The 20,229-nt window shown below is 34.7% G+C and overlaps 1 protein-coding gene across 1 annotated transcript in view; it reads left to right on the plus strand.

The window, feature by feature from the left end:
- Positions 1–5,532: 5,532 nt before the first annotated feature.
- IL16 (interleukin 16) overlaps positions 5,533–20,229 on the plus strand; it is a 162,075-nt gene continuing 147,378 nt past the window's right edge. The window contains exon 1 of the mRNA XM_012542097.3: positions 5,533–6,130. Within this exon, the coding sequence (XP_012397551.2) occupies positions 6,091–6,130 (40 nt within the window). The 5' untranslated portion in view covers positions 5,533–6,090. The remainder of the gene's footprint in view (positions 6,131–20,229) is intronic.

A 20,229-nucleotide genomic window follows, 5' to 3' on the forward strand; every position in this document is an offset into this window, starting at 1 on the left:
CAATTAAACCTCTACTCTAATGTGATGCTTCCCTGGCTATCACATCTCTCTACTTGTTAGGGAGATTATTTTCTGGCTGTACTAGCTTATTGGCTCTTTTGGCTTTCCTGTTGTATAATTGTTCTACGTTGGTTAAGCTTCCCTAAGAAATGGTGCTCAGCAAAATTAGTCTTTAATATGATTCTTAATTATCAGAATCAATGGCTTGTCCAAATAGATCAAATAGAAAAATATCATAATTGCATGCCATGTTTCCTTATTTTTATCTTTTTCTTTAACTTTATGACAGCTTTGACTTTTTCTCTAACAAGTTGATGGTACAAATTGATACTCACAGTGGATTTAGAAGTGATTTCTACCTCAACCAGCTATATGCAGTCTGGTGCAGTCAATTCCATGTGTGTGATATTATCAAGTAGTACAAATGGACAATTCTTTCAAGTTTTCCCAGCCACCAGTGGAGTGAAACAAGGCTGTGTGCTTGTTCTCATGCTTTTTAGCATGGTGTTCTCAACCATGTTGTCAAAAGCTTTCAATGAGGACAAACATGTTATCAAAGTCAGCTACTGCACTGATAATAAATTCTTCAACTTGAAAGGATTACAAGTCAAAACTGAAGTAGAGGGAGTATTGGCACATAAGTCTTTGTTTGCAGATGATTGTGTGCTCAATACAACCTCTGAAGTTGAGATGCAACAAAGTGTGGATCAATTCTCTGTTGTTTATGCCAATTTTGGTCTAACAATTAACATAAAAAAAAAAAAAACATAGGTACTCTATCGGCCAGCACAATAGCATCTATATGTGGAACTCTCAGTTACAACCAATGATGATGTTCTGAATGTGTAGATAAGTTCTCTTACCTTAGTAGTATACTTTCCAGGGATGTTCACATTGATAATGAGATTGACACATACATTGCTAGAACTAGCTCAGTGTTTGGGAGGCTACAAAGGAAAGCGTGGGAGAAAAGAGGTATTAAGCTAAACTGAAGGTCAACAGAACCATTGTATGCCTTCCTGATTGTATGTCTTCAAAATCTGGACGGTATACCAGCACCGTGCCAGAAAACTGAATTGCTTTCAAATGAATTGTCTTGGGAAGATTCTGAAAATCCCCTGGCTGGATAAGATACCAAATACTGAGGTCCTTTCTTGAACTAAATTACCAAGCATTCCATCTGTATTGCAGAGAGCCCAACTCCATTGGGCTGACCACATTGTTTGAATACCAAATGTATGCTTGTTAAAAAAATTTTTTTGTGGAGAATTCACAGAAGGGTAGTGCTCACAAGGTGGTCAGAAAAAGTGAACATAAGGACCCTCTCAAGGTATCTATTAAGAACTTTACAATCAATTGCATGACATAAGGAATCTTTACATTTTAAAGGTTGGAAATCACTGTGTCATGGGAAGAACTCTGAACTTTTAATCAAGAAACTTGGGTTCAAATTCTGGTTTCTTTATTCATTATCCATATAATGATGGACAAAATTCTTAAACTGAATCTCATTCTTCTCATTTCCTAAAATGGAGATAATATACCTGAACCATTTCCTTTGAAGCACTATCCATTCATTCACCCATGCAATAAAAGGTCCCAGGTCAAGTTTACTTGGTCTTTGTTTTAACCTTGCTTGCCTCAGAATGAATGTAAATAGCAATTGTTTGAATGGACTTTGCTTCAGTCAGACTGAGACCTATTAAAGACACTCTTAAGAAAGGTCAAAAACTTCTCATTGTATCCAAGGCTATCTTTAGTTGTTCTGATCTATATCTGGCTATTGGACTAGGGTGGTTTCAGAGGAAAAAGTGAGGTTGGTGATCTTGCACAGCCCTCCCTCCCTCAACTCCAATTCACTTGCATGTCATAGTCATCATAGTGATTAGAACAAAAGACAAACAACAATATACTCATCTATCTACTTATTTATAGCTGCCATATTTAGCTATTCATTAACCCATTTGTTCATTCATTTATTTAATCATCTATCTATCTATCTATCTGGGGGAGGCTAGACTTGTGAATTCACTCCCTCTTTCAAAGTAGATTGGCATCTACTTCTATTTTGCTGGGGCTCTGAGAAATTAAGTGATTTGTTTAGTCACACAATCAGTTTGCATGTCAGACTTTGAATCTAATTCTTATTTATTCTGATTCTGGCATTCTTCCCATTATGCTCTGTTGATGCAAAAGTTTTCTCTTTCTATTGCTTTATTAAGAGATGATATCTCATGATGGATAGAGGGACAGATATAAGGTTTAGGAGATCTGAGTTTGAGTTTTGCCTTTGACAACATGCATGCTCTGTGACTATTCAATTATAATCATTAGATTATTTTTTCATATAAATATATTATATTTTCATATAAATATATGTTGAATATATTTGTAAATAGCATAACATGTGGACAAAATTCAAAATTATCTATAATACATTCATATCCAATATGTTATATTTAATATAATAGATCAACATTAGTCAAAATTTATGGAGGCCTTAAGGAGAGAACAAGAGAGAGTTCCTATGACAATGAGACATGAAAACCACACATGAAGAGACAGAAGGATAAGAAGACTAAGGCCCACTAAAAGGTGGTTAAAAAAGAGAGATCAGCAGGCCATATTCTATTTAATGCTGAAATAGACAGGGGAAAAGGAATGTGGTGCTGAAATAATTGGCATAAGATATTTCTGGATGAAGAAATTCTCTCTACCAATGCAAGGTAGTACTTTCTCTGCAACTAATGTCTTAGAAAGTTGCCTAGAATAGGGAGAACTTAAATGATTTGTTTAGGTTACACAGATGGTATTTATTAGAAGGTAGACTTGAACCCAGATTTTTCCTGATTCTGGGGCCAGCTGTCTATCTATTATTTTGTTTCTCTTAAAACGAATGAAAAAATTTAATTACTGTTCACTTCCATTTCTTTTCTTCACCTGTGGATCTTTACCATTACCTTGAGCCAAAGAAGTTTGTTTTAGCTCATTAACTATCCTGAGACATTCTTTGGCTTAGATTCAAATATTAAAGGGAGGAGTGGATATCATGCTGAGATCTAGTTTCTGAGAGAGATGGAACCTTTTTTAAATCCTTGAGTATGAAAACAATTTTAGATTCTGCTATCATCATAAAAATTTACTGGAGTCATAACTTGGAGATTTTGTGCCCAGGGTGAATATCACAAACTGAACCCAGGAGAAGCAGCATAAAGTGCACATGGAATAGCAGGGAGCATCACCTTATGGGGAGACAATAGAGAACTTGGGATGCTGTGAAATCATTGTTGAGGAGACTACCCAGTGTTGGCGGGAGGAGGTAGGAGTGATGTGAAGGACAAGACAAGTCAATAGAAAAACTTATTTCTATACAATTATAACTTCCTATTTTAGTTTTTCTTGCTCTAAGTTTTGTGGTACAGTAGAAAGCTCATAGAAATGGAAGTCAGAAGCTCCTGTTTTGTATGCTGGCTCTGCTAGTTGCTATCTTTCTGATCTATGACCTTCAGGTTCTCATTTTTAAAATGAGGTTGGACCCAGATAACCTTAAAGGTCCCTTCTAGCTCTCGAGCTTTAATACAAATGAATTAATATATTCTTAGCATCCTCCAAATTCTGTATTTCTAAATTTATTCACCTAAGATAAGACAGTAGTTACTCCACCCTAGTTCTGGCTCTGACCTCACACATGACTTTCCCTTACACTTACAGAACGATCCATCTTCTGTATCAGATACTGAATATGAATTAAGTAGCACAAGGAGAATAGGTTCTAGCTAAGCCTTAGTGTAGAGGTCCAAAAATTTTCTTAGAATTTTTCAGCTTGGAGTTCACCTCTACTCCTTTGATGTACTGTCACGGATCACTTTTTAATTGTAGCTCATGGTGGCATCTTATATTGTATTTTTTTTTTTTTTTGAAAGTCTTAACACCTGTTTCAGAGGAAAATTTCAGTGGAATCAAGGAGGGAAGCCTGCTCAAGGAAACAAAGGATTAATTAATATTACCTTACATATCTATAGGACCTTATAGTTTTAAAAGTGTTTCACTTATAATATCCTGTAATTTATATTGAATACAATGAAATTTAAAAGGAATTACAAATTGCACATAATAGATTTGCAATTTCATGTGCAATCATTTTTGTGGGGGGTACATATTATGTTATGGAAATGCTTGTTTAAAAGGAATAACAAGTTGTTCATAACAGATTTGCAATTTCATTGCAGTCTTTTTTTTTGTCATATTATGTTATAAAATGCTTGTTTTATTCCATAAATTAAAAAATTTTTAAAAAAATCTAGTAGTACAAGTATTGCCACCCCCATTTACAGATGGAGAAACTGAAGCTTAGAGAAATTAAATAAATAGAGAAAATAAATTTTAAAAATGAGTCACATGGCTAATAAATGATAGAGTAGGAAGTCAAACCTGAGATTCTCCTTGACTTCAGGGTGAGTACTCTTTCCACTATGCCATGGAATTTCCACAAAGATCTGAAGCAGTATCTGGCTTAGCTGTTGATGAAGGATCCAGCCAGAGGTCCCCTAAATAAAGATGCCCTTGGGGTGAAGCATTGTTTCTGCTCAGGGTAAATAAAGTAGTAAGCTGAGAATTTTAGCTAAAGACTAAATAGGATAACAGCTAGACCTGAATCCTTAGATAATCTTATCTCTTAAGCAGTAGTTCTTTTCAACCTTTCATCTTGCCCTGAGGCCAATAATAATAAGCAGCTATGCATAATATCTAATTTTATCCTCACAATAACCCTTATTATTACTGTTTTACATATGAGGAAATTGAGGCAGGCAGGTCTAAGAGACTTGGGGAGTCACACAGCTAGAAAAATATCTGATTCTGGGTCTAATGTTCTACCACTGCACTCCTTACCTTCTCCACGTAGCTCTGAGCAAGTTTAATAACAGTCAATAAATGAGTATGGAGTGTTACATGATCTGTCCCTGTCTGTCCAAAGACAAGCGGCCCAGTAGCCCCAATTCACGGCCCCTTGGGGACAGCGCTACCTTTAGATGGTTGGCAATCTGGGAGGGGAGCACAATTGCACAGTCAAGACATAGATCATTTGTAAAGATAGTTGCTTGTCTTCCAAGTCCACAAATGAGATCTAGGGAGAAGTCCAGAGCAACATGTGGCTTGAGAGCACAGAGAGCAAAACAATAAACAAAACAGGACTGAACATCAGATTTGCTAATTGTTCAGTGTGAAAGTTCTCCTCCCTCCCCTTCCCCCCATTATGCAACTTTATGCTTCCCCTTACACAGAAGAGGGTCTCAGCTCCCTCTATTTGTTTTGGGTCACGCCTGCCTCCACCTTTCCCCTGAGTTAAACTCGAACTTTTCAAGACACAGACTTTATTCACTTAGGGGGCGGTCCTCCCCAAGCCTTTTGCAGAGTTTATGAAAGGCGTTTTCACTTGGATTAAACAACCACACTGTGTGTGTGCGTGCGTGTGTGTGTGTGTGTGTGTGTGTGTGTGTGTGTTTAAATGAGGAGCAAATGAATCATTTCAATTTTGGGCAAGGAGTTGAGGTGTTGTATTTGTACCATGCAATTATATAAAAGCACCAAGGGCCAGTTAACCAGTGAGGGGGCAGGGATTCCAGAGCCCCAACCACTCTAAGGATTTTAGCACATTTTCCATACATTAGCCCTCCAGAGAAGGGGTATTTTACCTTCTTCTAACGGACACAGAGTCCAAAGGAAAGTTTGAGGTTTTACATTTCTGTTTGTAGTACAGGAAAAGGGTTACGATCTGAGTGGTGGATTCAGTGAAATTATACTGCCATTATACACATCTGCCTAGCTAAGAGGGAGGCAGTTGGAAGTTCCCAATCTCAAACATTAAAGATTTGTTGGCAAAAAAAAAAAAAAAAAAGCTGGGGGGTGGGGGGGGTAAAGGAACTTTCGGCTGAGGAAAAGTTGCTATATTAAGAAGGCAGTCTGCTCACTTAAGAGTTACTTTCAAACACTAAAAAAAAAAAAAAAAAAAAAAAGTAGGAGTTGCCATCTCTCGTCCACAATATATTGAACATCCTGAAGGGAGCTGTTTTCATCCATGAAATAACAGTTATGAGCCTGCAAAAGAAGATATTTTTAAGACGTGACAATGGTAAGTATAACTTTCTTTTATGATTTTTATACATTTATTCTTGAGACTTCAGCCTGGGAACAGACCCAGTTCTAAAAGTATGACTATTTAGTTCAATCTCATTGTGAGGGAGTGTGTGAGGGGGAAAATATACTTAAGAAAACGTTTACCATTTAAAGGTATTTCTGAAAAAGGAAAGCTTCTGCATTGGTTGTATTCATTAGAGCACTTTATAATCCAATGTGGCAAAGTTTGGCTGAAGAAGTGATCAGTATTTGGATTGGGTGTGTGGGGGGTGGGGAGAGTGGGTGGGTGGGGAAAAAGGAGCAGGGGTCTCTGATCTTCAAAGAGGCTTTCAAAGTGATACAATTTGCAAATAATGGCTATTCTCTATTCTCTGGCATTTCTTTTTGAGTCCCCTTTTTGAATTCTGTGCGGGTGTCAGCGTGTGGATTGTCTGGACTGTCAGGGTCTCCCCTAGCTCAGATTTCAGTGAGATGGAAAAGGGAAGTGATACTAAGCAAATCGGGCAGTTTGAAAGGCCAGGGAGTGTGGAGAATAGTAGAGGAGAATCATAGAATCAAAATATCATAGTTCTTAGACTTCAAAAGCACCCCCACTGTCTTTAGGCAGGTAAGATATTAAAATTGAGCTCATTTAAAAACCTGTTTCTTTTCAGTCAAAAATCTACATAAACAAGAATCAGAAAGAAGGACTTTAACCCCTTTTTCCATCTTTTAAAGTCAACACAGAGCCTGGCTTTATGTCAGCTCTGTTGTAACTTTGGCATTTGAAAGTAAACACATGGTTTTCTTTAAAAAAAATGAGGAGAAGAAAAGGCACATTTTGATTTTTCTAACTCCAGGGAGATATGGCCATGACCCTGGGATTAATTTACTTTGGTTCCATTAAAACATCCTCTGAAGTCAGAAAAAATTTAGAGACTAATAAGCTCCTTCTCCCACTTAGTAGACTTAGAGTAGGAATTATCTGATATCCAAAGCTTGTGGATGTCAGTGAACACATTTAACTGTACCCAAGTGGCCCAACAGAATCAATGTGCCCCTGGTTATAACTAGTTGGGGGAGAGGAGGGAGTTGAAACACTGAGAACATCCAGCTCTGTGTACATTAATTGGGAGGTTCTGTGGTAGAAGTGACTCGAGAGTAGAAATCAGAAGAACGGACTTCTAATAACCGGGGCTTATTCAATAATGAGCTGTGTGACCTTAGGTAAGTCACATAACTCATTTCACTTAGATGTAAGATAAGGGAACTGGACTAGAGACTATTCAAAGGTCCAAAGATGATCAATTTTGGAGTAAAAATGAGCTCAAATTCTACTACTGCTACCAACTCCCTATTGTACCTTCAGCAAATCACTTAATTCTTTGGATCTCAGTTTCTTCACTCCAAAGTGTGGGGACTGAATGAGATGACCTCTAAGGTACTGTCTAGCTTTAGTTTGGTAATACCTAAGATCCTTCTAGTTTTCAAATTCTGTGATTTATATATGTATTTTTATTTGTCTCATTCATTAGTCTTTCACTTCAGTTATTAAAGTTAAATAGAAGCAGGGATACTGATCCTTATATGAGGATCCCCAGAGGACACATATTGATTTAGTTTTAAAATGTGATAATATCTGAATTGTTATTTATTTTGCTAAATATTTCTCAATTATATTTTAATCTAGTTCAAGTCTCACTGGGGAGTGTTGTGGGCTATACACTGCCCACAGGCCTCATGACTGATACCTCTGCTCTAGAGGAAAAAACAAAAATGGCAGTCAAGGGGGCCCAGGAGGAAGCACAGTATTATGGAAAGATGATTGTACTTTTCATCACCATGAATGTTGATTAATTTTGTGATTGTGACAAGTTGTTTAATATCTCTAAGCCTCAGTTTCTTTATTTGAAAAACAGGAAAAATAATGTTTCTCATAGCTTTAGTATGAATAGCAAATGAGATAATGTACATAAATAAATTTTGTAAACCTTTTAGGGCTATATGAAAGCAATCTAGTTTTATCATAGTTCTTGATATCACTGATAATGTGATTATGAGGAAATCATTGGACTCTTTTCTTTAGTTCTCCTATTGGTAGAATAAGAAAGTTAGGCTGCATGATCCCTAAATCAAAGGTCATAGGATATGGATCTGGAAGAATATTTAAATTGTCTCACCCTTTCATTTTATCAGTGAAGAACCCAAGACCAAAAGTTTTGCCCAAAGTCACATAGGTAGTAGATGTCTCTTTTTGGTTGTGAAGATATGATTCCTTATGTTAGAAAAATAAGCTCTTATATAAACCTGTCTGTAGAAAATATCATATATATAGGCATGTACATAAAATGGTTGCATTCAATGCAACAAATTTTTAAAATATTTTAAAATATTTTTATTGAATTTTTAAAATATCATCTATGTTTCTCAAGGTATTTCTCCCTTATCTCTTATATAAGAGTGCCATCCTTCATAACTAAGAATTACAATGGGTTGAGGAGAATGGGGAAAAAGGGGTGATAAAGTAATTTGACTAATTATCAAACATGTCAAAAACTCTGTTATCATATGAATTGTTTCACGTTCCTAGCCCTTTCCCTCCTCCCACCTCTTCCAAGAAGCAGGAGGAGGTATCTTATATCTTTCCTTTGGGTCAAGATTGGTCCTTAAAACTTTTTAGCATTCAGTTTTAATTTGTTTGTGGCTGTTCTTTCCACAAACATTAGTGTAATCATGGTTTATGTTAATTTTCTGTTTCTGTTTATTTTGCATCAGTTCACATGTCTTCTTATTACTTTTTAGAGCACAGCAATATTATATCACATTCTATTACAACTATATGCTTAGTCCTTCTCCAATCAATGAGCATCTACTTTATTTTAGGATTGATTTGTTACTACAAAATGATCCTATAATGTGTGTGTGTGTGTGTGTGTGTGTGTGTGTGTATGTGTGTATGTTTGTGTATTAGGACCTATTTTGAATTTAGTTGTTACTAATCTCTTTGGGATGTATACCTAACAGTGGAATCTCTGGGTTAAAAAATGATACTTTAGTCACTTGCTTCAAATTATTCCAAATTACTTTCCATATTGGTTGGACCAATATGTCCAGTAGGTCCAAAATGTACAATAGTTCAAAAAATAATGCCCTTTTCTACATCTCCTTGAAGCTTATTCCTACTCTTGGTCATTTTTGTAAATTTTATGGGTATGATTAAAGCTCAGAATTGTTTTGGTTTGTATTTCTTTTAATATTAGTGATATGGAACTTCCTTTTTATGATTAATATTAATTCATAATTATTCTGTAGAGTACATTTTGTTCATATTCTTTAATCATTTATTTATTGAGGGATGGCTTTTGCATTATATATATGTATATCTATCTATCTATCTATCTATATGTATATGGTAATTACCTATCTATCAAACCTTTATCAGGAATTTTGATACAAATATTTTCCCTAGTTAATTATTTTCCTTCTTTTCCTAGTTGTATTAATTTTGTCCATGCAGCTACTTCACAATTCATGTAACTAAATTTGTCTATTTTGTAATCACTTCTAACCTTTCTTTAAGAATCTACCTCTTGGCCATGCTGATGAACATATTTGATCTTATTCTTTAAATTTTTTTGATATGATCTTTAATATTCAGGGCATATATCCATTTTGAGTTTATTGTGATATATGGTATAAAAATTAGTCTAAGTAGAATTTTTGCCAAATTGTAATTTCTCAGTTTCCTAGAAATTATTGGTAAAAAGGGAATTCTTTAGTTGAGAATTCATATTTTAAAGTATGTTAAGGCTTGAATTGAATTCATTATTTCTTGTTCTTCCTTGTATGATCTGTTCTGTTGATCTACTTTTCTATTTTTAACTAATAGCAAATAATTTGCATTGTCTACTCCTTTATGAGAGAGATGAGGTAAGGATATTTTTACATCTTTTTTATCATAACTTAATTTTTTTTCTTTTGATATTCTAGATATTTTGTTTCTTCAAATGAGAAATAGTTTTGGGATCTTGTTGTCTAGCAGTGTAAAGTATTCACTTAATATATTTGATTTATATAGAACTAAGCCTAGTAATTAATTTTAATGTGATTATTAATTTTTATTATATTGGCATAGTACTGAATATCTTTCTAATTATTTAAGTTGTTCTTTAGCTGGCACAGTGCCTAGTACATTGTAAGAGATTCATAAACTCTTGTTACTTTATTTAAAGAGAATTTTGTAATCATTTTTATGAATATAAGTGTTTTTTGCAAGATTGACTAATAGATAATTTATTTTAAATAAGACTTCCCTTTCTATTATTACCTAATAGATTTTTTATTGTTATTTTAAAATGCTATTGATTTGTCATTTTATTTTTTAAAACTATTACTTTAATAAGCCTACTATTTATTCTCAATTAATTTTTTGACTGATTCTCTGGGATTTTCTAAGCAAATCATCATGTCATCTGCAATTATGGATGATTTTGTTGTTTTTTTCTTTATCTCTAGGCCTTTAATTTCTCCTCTTGCTTTATTGTCATTGTTAGTACTTTCAGAATTGTGTCAAATAAAATACAGGAAAAAAGGGGCCAACAAAAATATATTGAATAATTATCATGTGCTCAGTGTTGTGCTTATAGCACAGGTAGTGAAGAATCTGCCTTCAAGGAACTTATGATCTAGATGGAAATTTGGTGAGATGGATATGTATGAAGTAATTAAAGTGTAGTGAAAAAACACAATTAAATGCAAAACCAAACAGTATTAGATTTCAGTCATTTGTGGGCTTGAGTTGTAAAGAAAGGTGTTATTGGATTTGAGTTAGACTTTCAAGAGTTTGAATTGGCAAAGAGAAAGATAGATATAAATATTTTGCCTGGGAGAAAACACTATGAAGAAATGTGCTTGAAAGAGTCATAGTGCTTGAGAAAATGAGACTATTACTCTGAAATAAAAGATATATATATATATATATAGCATTAGAGGAAGATGAGTTTTGATTAGACAGATACTGCCAAAATAAGGAAGGCTCCATTGGTCAGAATGAGAATTTAGGATTTGACTTACTAGGTCATGGTGAAATTATACAAATTTTTGATTGGGGCAATAGTTTATCTAGGTTTTAGCAGAAGACTTGAAAAAAGTTTCTCATGTTTTTCTTGATAGAAGGGTAAGCTAGATAATATATTAGCACAATTAGGTGATTCTACAACTGGGTAGACCTAAATCGTAGTCATTAATGTTTTAATATCAGTTTGACCCTCTTTGCTTTGACTTTCTGCTGCCTAACATTTTTATTAATGGCTTAGATAGAGGTAGAACTAATATAGTTATCAAATTTTCAGATCATAAAAAACCTGACACTGCATGACAGTTGGGATCCAAAAAAGATCTTGAAGGACTAGAATGTTGTGCTAAATCTGATGAGATGAAATTTAATACAATTAAATGTTAATTTACACTTGTTTTCAAAAAGTTTATTTTTAGAAGCACAAGATTGGAAATAAATGGTTAAATAGTAATTTGAGAAAATCTGAAATTTAAAAGTTTTAGAGGATGGCACATTTAATATGAATGCTGTGATATAGCAGTAAAAAAAATCAAACCCTAATACTGGAGACTTTAGTAAGAGAGAGAAATAGTTTTCAGTAATAAGGATAGTCTCATTATATGACAAACATTTTTTAAAAAGTCTGAGCAACCTATTTTGAAAGGACATGGAAAAGATGGAGAATCCAGAGGATGGCAAACAATGTGGTGATGGGCCTTGGATCCTTACCATATCTAGACTTACTGAAAAACTGAAGATGCTTAGTCTGGAGGAAGGAAGATAGAGTGGGAAGGAAAATAGGATTAGCTGTTTTAAAGTATCTGAAGCAATGTTATATGGAAGAGAAATTAGACTTGTTCTGTTTACCCCAAAGACAAAACTGACAGTGATGAATGAGAGTTACAAAGAGACAAATTTTAGTATTATATAAAGATACAGAGAAAAACTTCTTAATAATTTTTGTAATTTTTAAGTTGTGTCTAACTTTTTGTGAACCAATTTTGGGGTTTTCTTGGTAAAGATATTGGAGTAGTTTGTCATTCCCTTCTTCATGAGGAAACTGAGGCAGACAGGGTTATTGACCTGTCATACAGCTAGAAAGCTTCTAAAGTCAGATTTTAACTCAGGAAGATGAGTCTTTCTGACTCTAGACCTACTGCTCTATCCATTGAGCCATCTCACTGACCTTAGAGATGCCTTAAGTGGAATAGACTGTATCAGAAAGTACGGGGTTTCTCAGGCTCTCTACAGCTCTTTGGGACTCCATCCAATAGCATTCATTTTGAACTTCTTTTTGACTTCTCCATGCCCTATCATGTCTGATGTCCCCACCTCTTCCTCTCCCTTTTCAACTCCCTTTTTAGCGCTGTCTTCTGGCATTCAAATTATAAGCTCCTCGAGGACAAGGACTGCCTTTCTTTAAAAAAAAAAATGTCTCCCTGGAGCTTAGCACAGTGCCTGACATATAGTAAGCACTTAATAAATGCTTATTATTTTTTATTATTTATTAACTCTTAGTAGACTTAAGCAAACTTGGTTTGTTAAGTATGTTGTAGTAAAGATCTGGAGGGGAATATAGGCTGAACTATGCAGCCACTGAAGCCTCTTTGAACTCTAAAATGTTGAGATTTTTCATGATTAGATACAACTACTTGTGTAATTTTGGGTAAAGCACTCAAATCCTCAGAACTCTAATGTTCTTATATCAAAAGATGAATTACTAATACTTTCCAGGGTTTTTATAAGGGAAGTACTTTGCAAAAATTAAAGCTTTACCTAAATATGAGTCAATATTATTAAGAAAGTCTCTAATCCAGTGCTTTGTGTTATTAATAGTTTTACTACTAAATTGGATAAGGACATAAATTACATACTTACCACATTGACAGATAAAAGAAAAAGATCTTAATAGGTTAGAATGTTAGACTGAATTTGAGATAAAATTTAAGAACACATATACTTGGGCTCAATAAATTAACTTTATAAATTCAAAATGTAGTGGAAGTATATGTAGATAGCAGTTCATCCTTAAAAAAAAAATCTTGATAGATAGCAAACTCTTTATGAATCAGTAATATATCTATCCAATAGCCAGCATTTAGGTAGTACTTTGAGATTTGTAATGTGATTTAAAAGTATTTTCTTATTTGATCCTCACAACAACCCTAGAAATGGAGTACTATTATTAATCACATATTACACATGAGAACAAATGCAGTATCTTTGATATTCTAGGTTAACTGTACCCTCACTCAGCTTTATTTCCAGCTCTTTTGTTATCTGAAAGTTCTCCTGTTTTTGTTACAGTTCCTTTAACTAGAAGATGGAGAACAGGATATCTGGGTCCTTATAATGACTAATAACACAGAAGAAATCTTTGAGCTCTTTGAAAATGATCAAACTAATTCCATGTATTCATGCAGTTTGCACAGTTAGTTATGCTGGTTTTATGTAACCTAAGTTAGCATAGGGAAGTCTTGTACCTATCTATTCATGACTGGTAAAATTCAACTTCTGTTAGCAGAGTGGTAGCAAAAAGGTGTTCTTTCTCCCTTTGCATCTTCAGAGGTGGGTAAAATTGCACTCTGAGAAGTTGGAATGGGACAATTTATAACTGCTATGTATGCTTTTATTTCTGTAAAGGTATATGTGTCTGCATTTATGGCTGTAAAGTACAGCATACATATAGATGTATACATATGTATGCATAGATATAATTTTGTGTATAAGGGCATGTGTAGATCATAGAAATTATAAATTTTCTCATTTCCTACTCCCATTAATAAGTTGGGTGCTCATAGATAAATTTGATATATCTCTAGAATTATAGGGGTTTGGGGAGATACCCCTGAGGAAGTCAGGAGTTATTCTCTAATGATACCAGCTTAAGTCCCCTACCTGGGTGATTCTCTCCAAGATAATTAGTTAAAACTGAATTTCATCACTCATCTTTAAATAGCTTTTAAAAGGTAATATTCAATGAGGTAAGTAATAGCAATAATTTGGTATAAAACATTCTCTTCCAAGTCTGTGGCACATTCTCCCACAAGTACACAGAGAGGTGAGGGAAAAACTGACTCAAGCTTAGAGACTACGTGTTGGCTAATTTCATAGTTCCTGGATACTGGAAGTTTTTTCTTCCCATTCATGGGGTACTCAAGGAATTTCCTCTTAACCATGCATCCATATTTCTTTGACTTTCAAAGTAAATATTGTTTTCAGCTAGTCGAGGGATATAGTTATAACACTGATGAGAAGATGGCGGCCACTTATGCCCTTGGGGGTACTATGGTAGGATACCAGTGTGAAGATGGAAAGTCAAGTATCCTTCAGATTCTTCAAAACTGGCAGTTCCTCCTTTAGTTAAAACTGGTGGGGGAAGATAGAATAAGACTAGAATAAAACTGAAGCCAAGATCTCTGCTCCCTTCCAGAATGTTTTCTTTTTAAAAATGTTCTGGAAAGCCATACTTGGTCCATTTTCTGGAATAGTTTCCCAAGTCAAGGTAACTCAATGATTTTATCTAGGATGCAAAGATGGTAATAAAATTCCATAGCTAATTGGAACAGATTTCTTATCTGGAATATTTCACTTCAACTATAGCCTTCCAAAGATTTTTCATATTTAGTCATTAGTCTTTTGATTGAGATATGTTATCAATTAGTTAAGACATCAGGCTAAAATGAGGTGTCATGATTTTGATTCAATAATTTCATATGTATAAGTATATGCATGTATGTATACACACATCATATAAACATATGTACATACATACAGAGACAGCTATATTATTATGGGATATAAGCATTTTCTAAAAGCATTGCCCTATGCAAAATTCACAGTAAAAATTCACAGAGCTTATGGGGGAAATGGAATTAAGGCACAATACTCAAAAACTTCATCAGTGACACATACAGTAAATGACAAACAATAAAAAAAGTCATATAGTTTTATAAATATGAAATAGTTAAGAGATATATAAATATTAGAGTGTGGCTACAATGGTGCTTGGACCATGGCAAAAGTGAATGGGGGTGATATGGACCTTTTCTTCCAATCACAACTCCCACCACCTTAGAAAAGAGATATACAATAAATATAGCATTTTACTTAGAAAAAAAAGCCAGAATTTATTTGTTGAAGTGGGTATTAGAAGTGTTGTATTTGCAAAGGTCAATGCTGAAAAATTACCCATGCATATATCTTGTAAATAAAAAGCTATAATAATAAAAAAAGAAGTGCTGCAGATTGTGAGGTATTGTAAAGTGATATAGTCTGATGTATTCTCTCAGTGTTTCTTTTGGAAGAAGTTGTTCAGAAACATACTTATAGGGAGCATATCTAGATCCATATTTGCATACATCTGCATATAATCTATATGATAATATATGTGATTTTATTGGCATAAGGAGCTCTAGGTAAAAAACTAAAACTTAAAGTGTCCCTAAACATTTGGACTTTTGTCCAGCAAAATATCTGAATGTAGGCAAATGAGAGCAGAGATTTATCTAATTGTGCATATACCCATGTATAGCTGTAATTTTTCTCTGTCTATAACAAAGATTCACAGTGTACAGTTGTATAAATCACTCTGTTCGTACATAGGAGAGATATTAAGTCTTTTTTTTTTAAGACAAGAGGAATAATTCCTACACTGACCTCTGTGTAAGAGGTGAGGCTAAATATGTTGCAGATGAATGACAGGGTTATGCCTGCAGATGGTCACGTTTCATCTAAATTTTATGGGTTGAACATGGTTGCTGAAGTCTTTTCCAACTCTAGCATTCTGGGTGTCCATGCTTATTTGGGATTAAATGGAAATTGATCTAAGCTTTTCTTCATTTATTGGGGAAGGGAGACTTGTACTTAGTACAATTTCTTTTTTCTACTTCCAGGCAAATTTTATTACACATATGGATGTTTATCTCATTCATTCTTAAACAACTTTTACAAAGAATATACCCCTCACTAACAAGGCAGCTGGTAGCAGAGTGGATAGCTATCCTGAGGAAGATCTAAATTCCAAACTAGTTTTTTTTTTGGTAACACTTCTTAGCTGTGTGATCCAGGGCAAGTCACTTGATCTCTATTTGCCTTACTTTTCTTAATTGTAAAATGAAGATAATAAAAACTTCTACTTCCCAGAGTTGTATGGATCTTATGAGATAATAAGTGTTAAAAAAAATTCAGTATTACACATAGTAGGCATTTCATCTATCTATCTATCTACTTATTCTCCACTTCCCTTGATTTCAGGGGTTTTAGTACTGTGAAGCATATATATCTATATCTATATCTATCTATCATCTATATCTATCTATATCTATCTATCTATCTATATATATATATATAGAGAGAGAGAGAGAGAGAGAGAGAGAGAGATTAGAAGGTATAGAAACTTTCAATTTATCTAATCGTTCACATTATATGATGTTTTAAGGCTTTCAAAGTTCTTCCCTTCCCCTTCTTTCTCTATTCCTCTGAGGTAGGTAGAGCAATAATACTATCCTAATTTAATAAGTGAAGAGAAGTAATCTAAAAGGTAAACGACTTTCCTCTTGTTAGATATTTGTAAATGTCAGAGACAGGATTTGGACCCAGATCTCTTGATTCAGAAAAAATGGCTTACTTAGGGATATAGCATGAGTCCTGGAGTCTGGAAGACCTGTCTGAGTTTAAATAACAACTCGGACACTTGTTACACTGAGCTAGTCAATTAATCTCTGTGTTGGAATCAATTGTGGGGCTTAGTGGATAGGGTATTGAGCTTGGAGTCAGGAAAATCTGAGTTCAAAAATGGCCTTAGATACTTGCTGCCTGCATGAGCAAGTTACTCTACTGGAGAAGGAAATAGCAGATCACTCCAATAACTTTGCCAAGAAAACCTATGGACAATACTGACATGATACAATCCGCGAGATCATGAAGAGTCACACCTGAATGACAACTCCTGATTCCTAGTTCAACACTTTTTTCACTGGACCCTAATTCTAGATCTAGCTCTCCATTCACTGGGAAAGCAGTCATTCTTTTTGATATGTCTTCAAACTCTAGTTCCACACAAAGACAGGAAGTACTAAACTAATTTATTTATTTATTGATGTCTTTAACATGCCAAACTACATTTCTGTAGCTTTTGTCACAAGGTAAGCAGATGTGCAGTGTGTCTTATTCATTTGTGTTTTCCCCACCCCACTGATGTCTTGCATGTGTTAGACTCAATGAATAGTTGTTGAATTAATGAAAGAGGCAGAAAGAACCTCTTAACTCTTCTTTTGAATGATGGTCAATGAATGAAACTGATAGAAATTTCAATTATCATAGTATAAACCTGACTTTACTATTAGGAAGTTATTACCAAAATCAAAACTGGATCCTTCCACGGTCTTTTCTTTCTCTTTCTAGTTATTAGAAAGGGAGTAATCAAGGAACAAAAATGATAGTTTATAGCTAGACCTCTAGAACAAATCCCTAGAAGCAGTGCAGTGCAGTAGAAAGACATGAACTTGGACCTGCGTTCCAAACTTTGCTTTGCATAACCTTTTCATGCCTCAGTTTCTTTATTTGTAAAATAAGGAATTTTGACAAATGATTGCTAAGGTCCCTTGAAATTCTAAGATCTTGGTGTAGGATAGCAACAAACATACTATTTCTCTATCTGTGGTTTGGGGTTCCTTGGAAAAAAGAGTGAGGAGAATATTTTTAAAATTTTATTTAATGCAGAATCTAATCAGTTACAGTTGACATTCCCAGACTCCTGGAACTATAACGAATCTTAGAGAAGTATATTGGATCAATATAGTCTGAGACCAAGATTTGAGTGCTGACTCAGTTGCTGTGTAAGCCTTGGTAAATCCTTTACGTTCTCTGAATCTCGGTTCCATTTTTTTTTTTTTTTTGTAAATGGGGATAGCAATAAACAGCAGTATCTGACTCACAAACATTTGGTGGAAAGTATGAGATAATTTATACAAAATATTTTGTAGAGCCTTATTAGCTAATATTAATTTAATCCCATCATTTTATATATGGGGAAACTGAGGTTCAAAATTTTCTTGCTATCCTATTTAGTTGTAATTCAAACTACAATCCAGGTCTCATGTATTTCATTCTAGTGCTTTACCCACTATTCTATAGTGTCTGCCATTGCTGAAATAACAACTTTTCTCAAAGTTATAATAAATCCATCTGACTATTGCCAAAAACATTTAAAGTCCAATGGAAGCATAATGTCTTAGCAAACTGTGAAAAACAGGGATGTTAACTGCATTGAAAGGAGACTTTGTACATCACTGTGTAGTGGAGAGAACTCACTAAACCTTTATGAACTGCTTCCTTTGTGCCAAACCATGTACTAGCCACTGGAGATTCAAAAGACCAAAACATACAGTTCCTGCTCTCATGGAGTTTACATGTTTTAGACTGTGAGCTCTTCCAGTAAACTGTGAGCTTCTTGAGAGTAGGAACTGTCTTTTGCCTCTTTTGGGATCTCTTGAGCTAAGCACAGGATCTAGAAAATAGATGGTATTTAATAAATGTTTATCAACTAATATCCTACTGATGTTGGGAGGGGATGACAACCTTTTCACAGATAAATGAAAAAATATATACAGAGTAAATTCAAGATAACATTAAATAGGAAAAACAATGGAAATTGGGGAATTAGAAAAGATATTATAAAATTTGATGTATATGACCTAAGTCTTGATGGATGATAAATGGTAGAAGTAACATTGTCATTCTTGGCAAAGACACTAGAATGGTTTGCAATTTTTTCCTCCTTATGGATTAAGGCAAACAGAAGTTAAGGGATTTGAACTCACATCTTCCTGACTCCAGGCCCAATGTTCTATCCACGAGCCACCTACCTACCTCCTGGATGAAATAAGTGAATGCATTATAAAGATGAGGGACAGTGCATTCAATTCACCAATAAGCATTAATTTCACATACCAGGCACTATGTTATGTCCTGGGAGTGCAAATGGAGGCACAGGATAATTTCTGTTCTCAAAGGACTCACAGCCTAACAAAGGAGACACCAAGCGAAAAATTAAGCACAAAGACACTCTAGACAGGATAAATTGTAGATAATTCATAGAGGGAAGGAATCAATAGTAAGAGGGATCAGGAAAGTCTTCCTATACATGATGAAACTTAATCTGGGATTCTAAAGAGGTAAAGATGGGAAGTAATAATATTCCAGACAAGGGGGAGAAAATGCCAAGACTCTGGAGATAGAATATTATTATGGGCCAGAACTAGAAACAAGATGCTAAGTCAATGGAATTACTAAATGGAATTGAGGAGACAGTGGTTAAATCTAGTTTAGCATTGATTTAATCCTACAACAAATAATGGTTTCCTAGTGATATAATGATTGGTGTATACTCAGCGTGGGGCATATAAGCAAGAAGCTCTTAAGGCCAGAAAAGTACCAGTGCACTAGAAGCTCTTGAATGCTGAGACAGATTCATTCCATCTTTCACCTTTGTGTGTCTGGAGGCTGAAGCACAAACTCTTGGAAGTTGGGAAGATTCAAAAGCCAGAGAAGGCAGGCAGGAATTCAAGCTCTCAAAACCAAGGCCAGACTGAAAGGCTTTCTAGAAAGCTGCCCAGTCCCAGGAAGGAGATAATTAAGGATCTGGACTATAAGAAAGCTAACCGGACCACAGGAAAGGAGACAAGACTTGAAAAGAGACAATAAAGGATTTGGACTTTAACCCCTGGCTGCACTTGTGGCAATTACTGAACTGAAACGAAGGCTGCCTTCAGAGACCCCAAGAAAACCCAACAAGAGAATATTACATTATAGAGAGAATATTACAGAGTATCAAGGCAATAGCACTGGATTTCAGAATCTGTGGGGAGAGGGTATAGTTTTAAGGTATGAAAAGATTGGAAAAGTAGGAAGGAGCCAGATTGTGAAGATCTTTGACTACCTACCAAGCAGAGGATTTTATATTTACTCCTAGAGGTAAAGGGAACCATTGGAGTTTATTGAGTAGGAGGATGACATAGAGCTACAATTTAGGGAGACTGCTTTGCTAGCTGAGTGGA

The sequence above is a fragment of the Sarcophilus harrisii genome, chromosome 2, assembly GCF_902635505.1.
Source record: "Sarcophilus harrisii chromosome 2, mSarHar1.11, whole genome shotgun sequence".
NCBI lineage: Eukaryota > Metazoa > Chordata > Mammalia > Dasyuromorphia > Dasyuridae > Sarcophilus > Sarcophilus harrisii.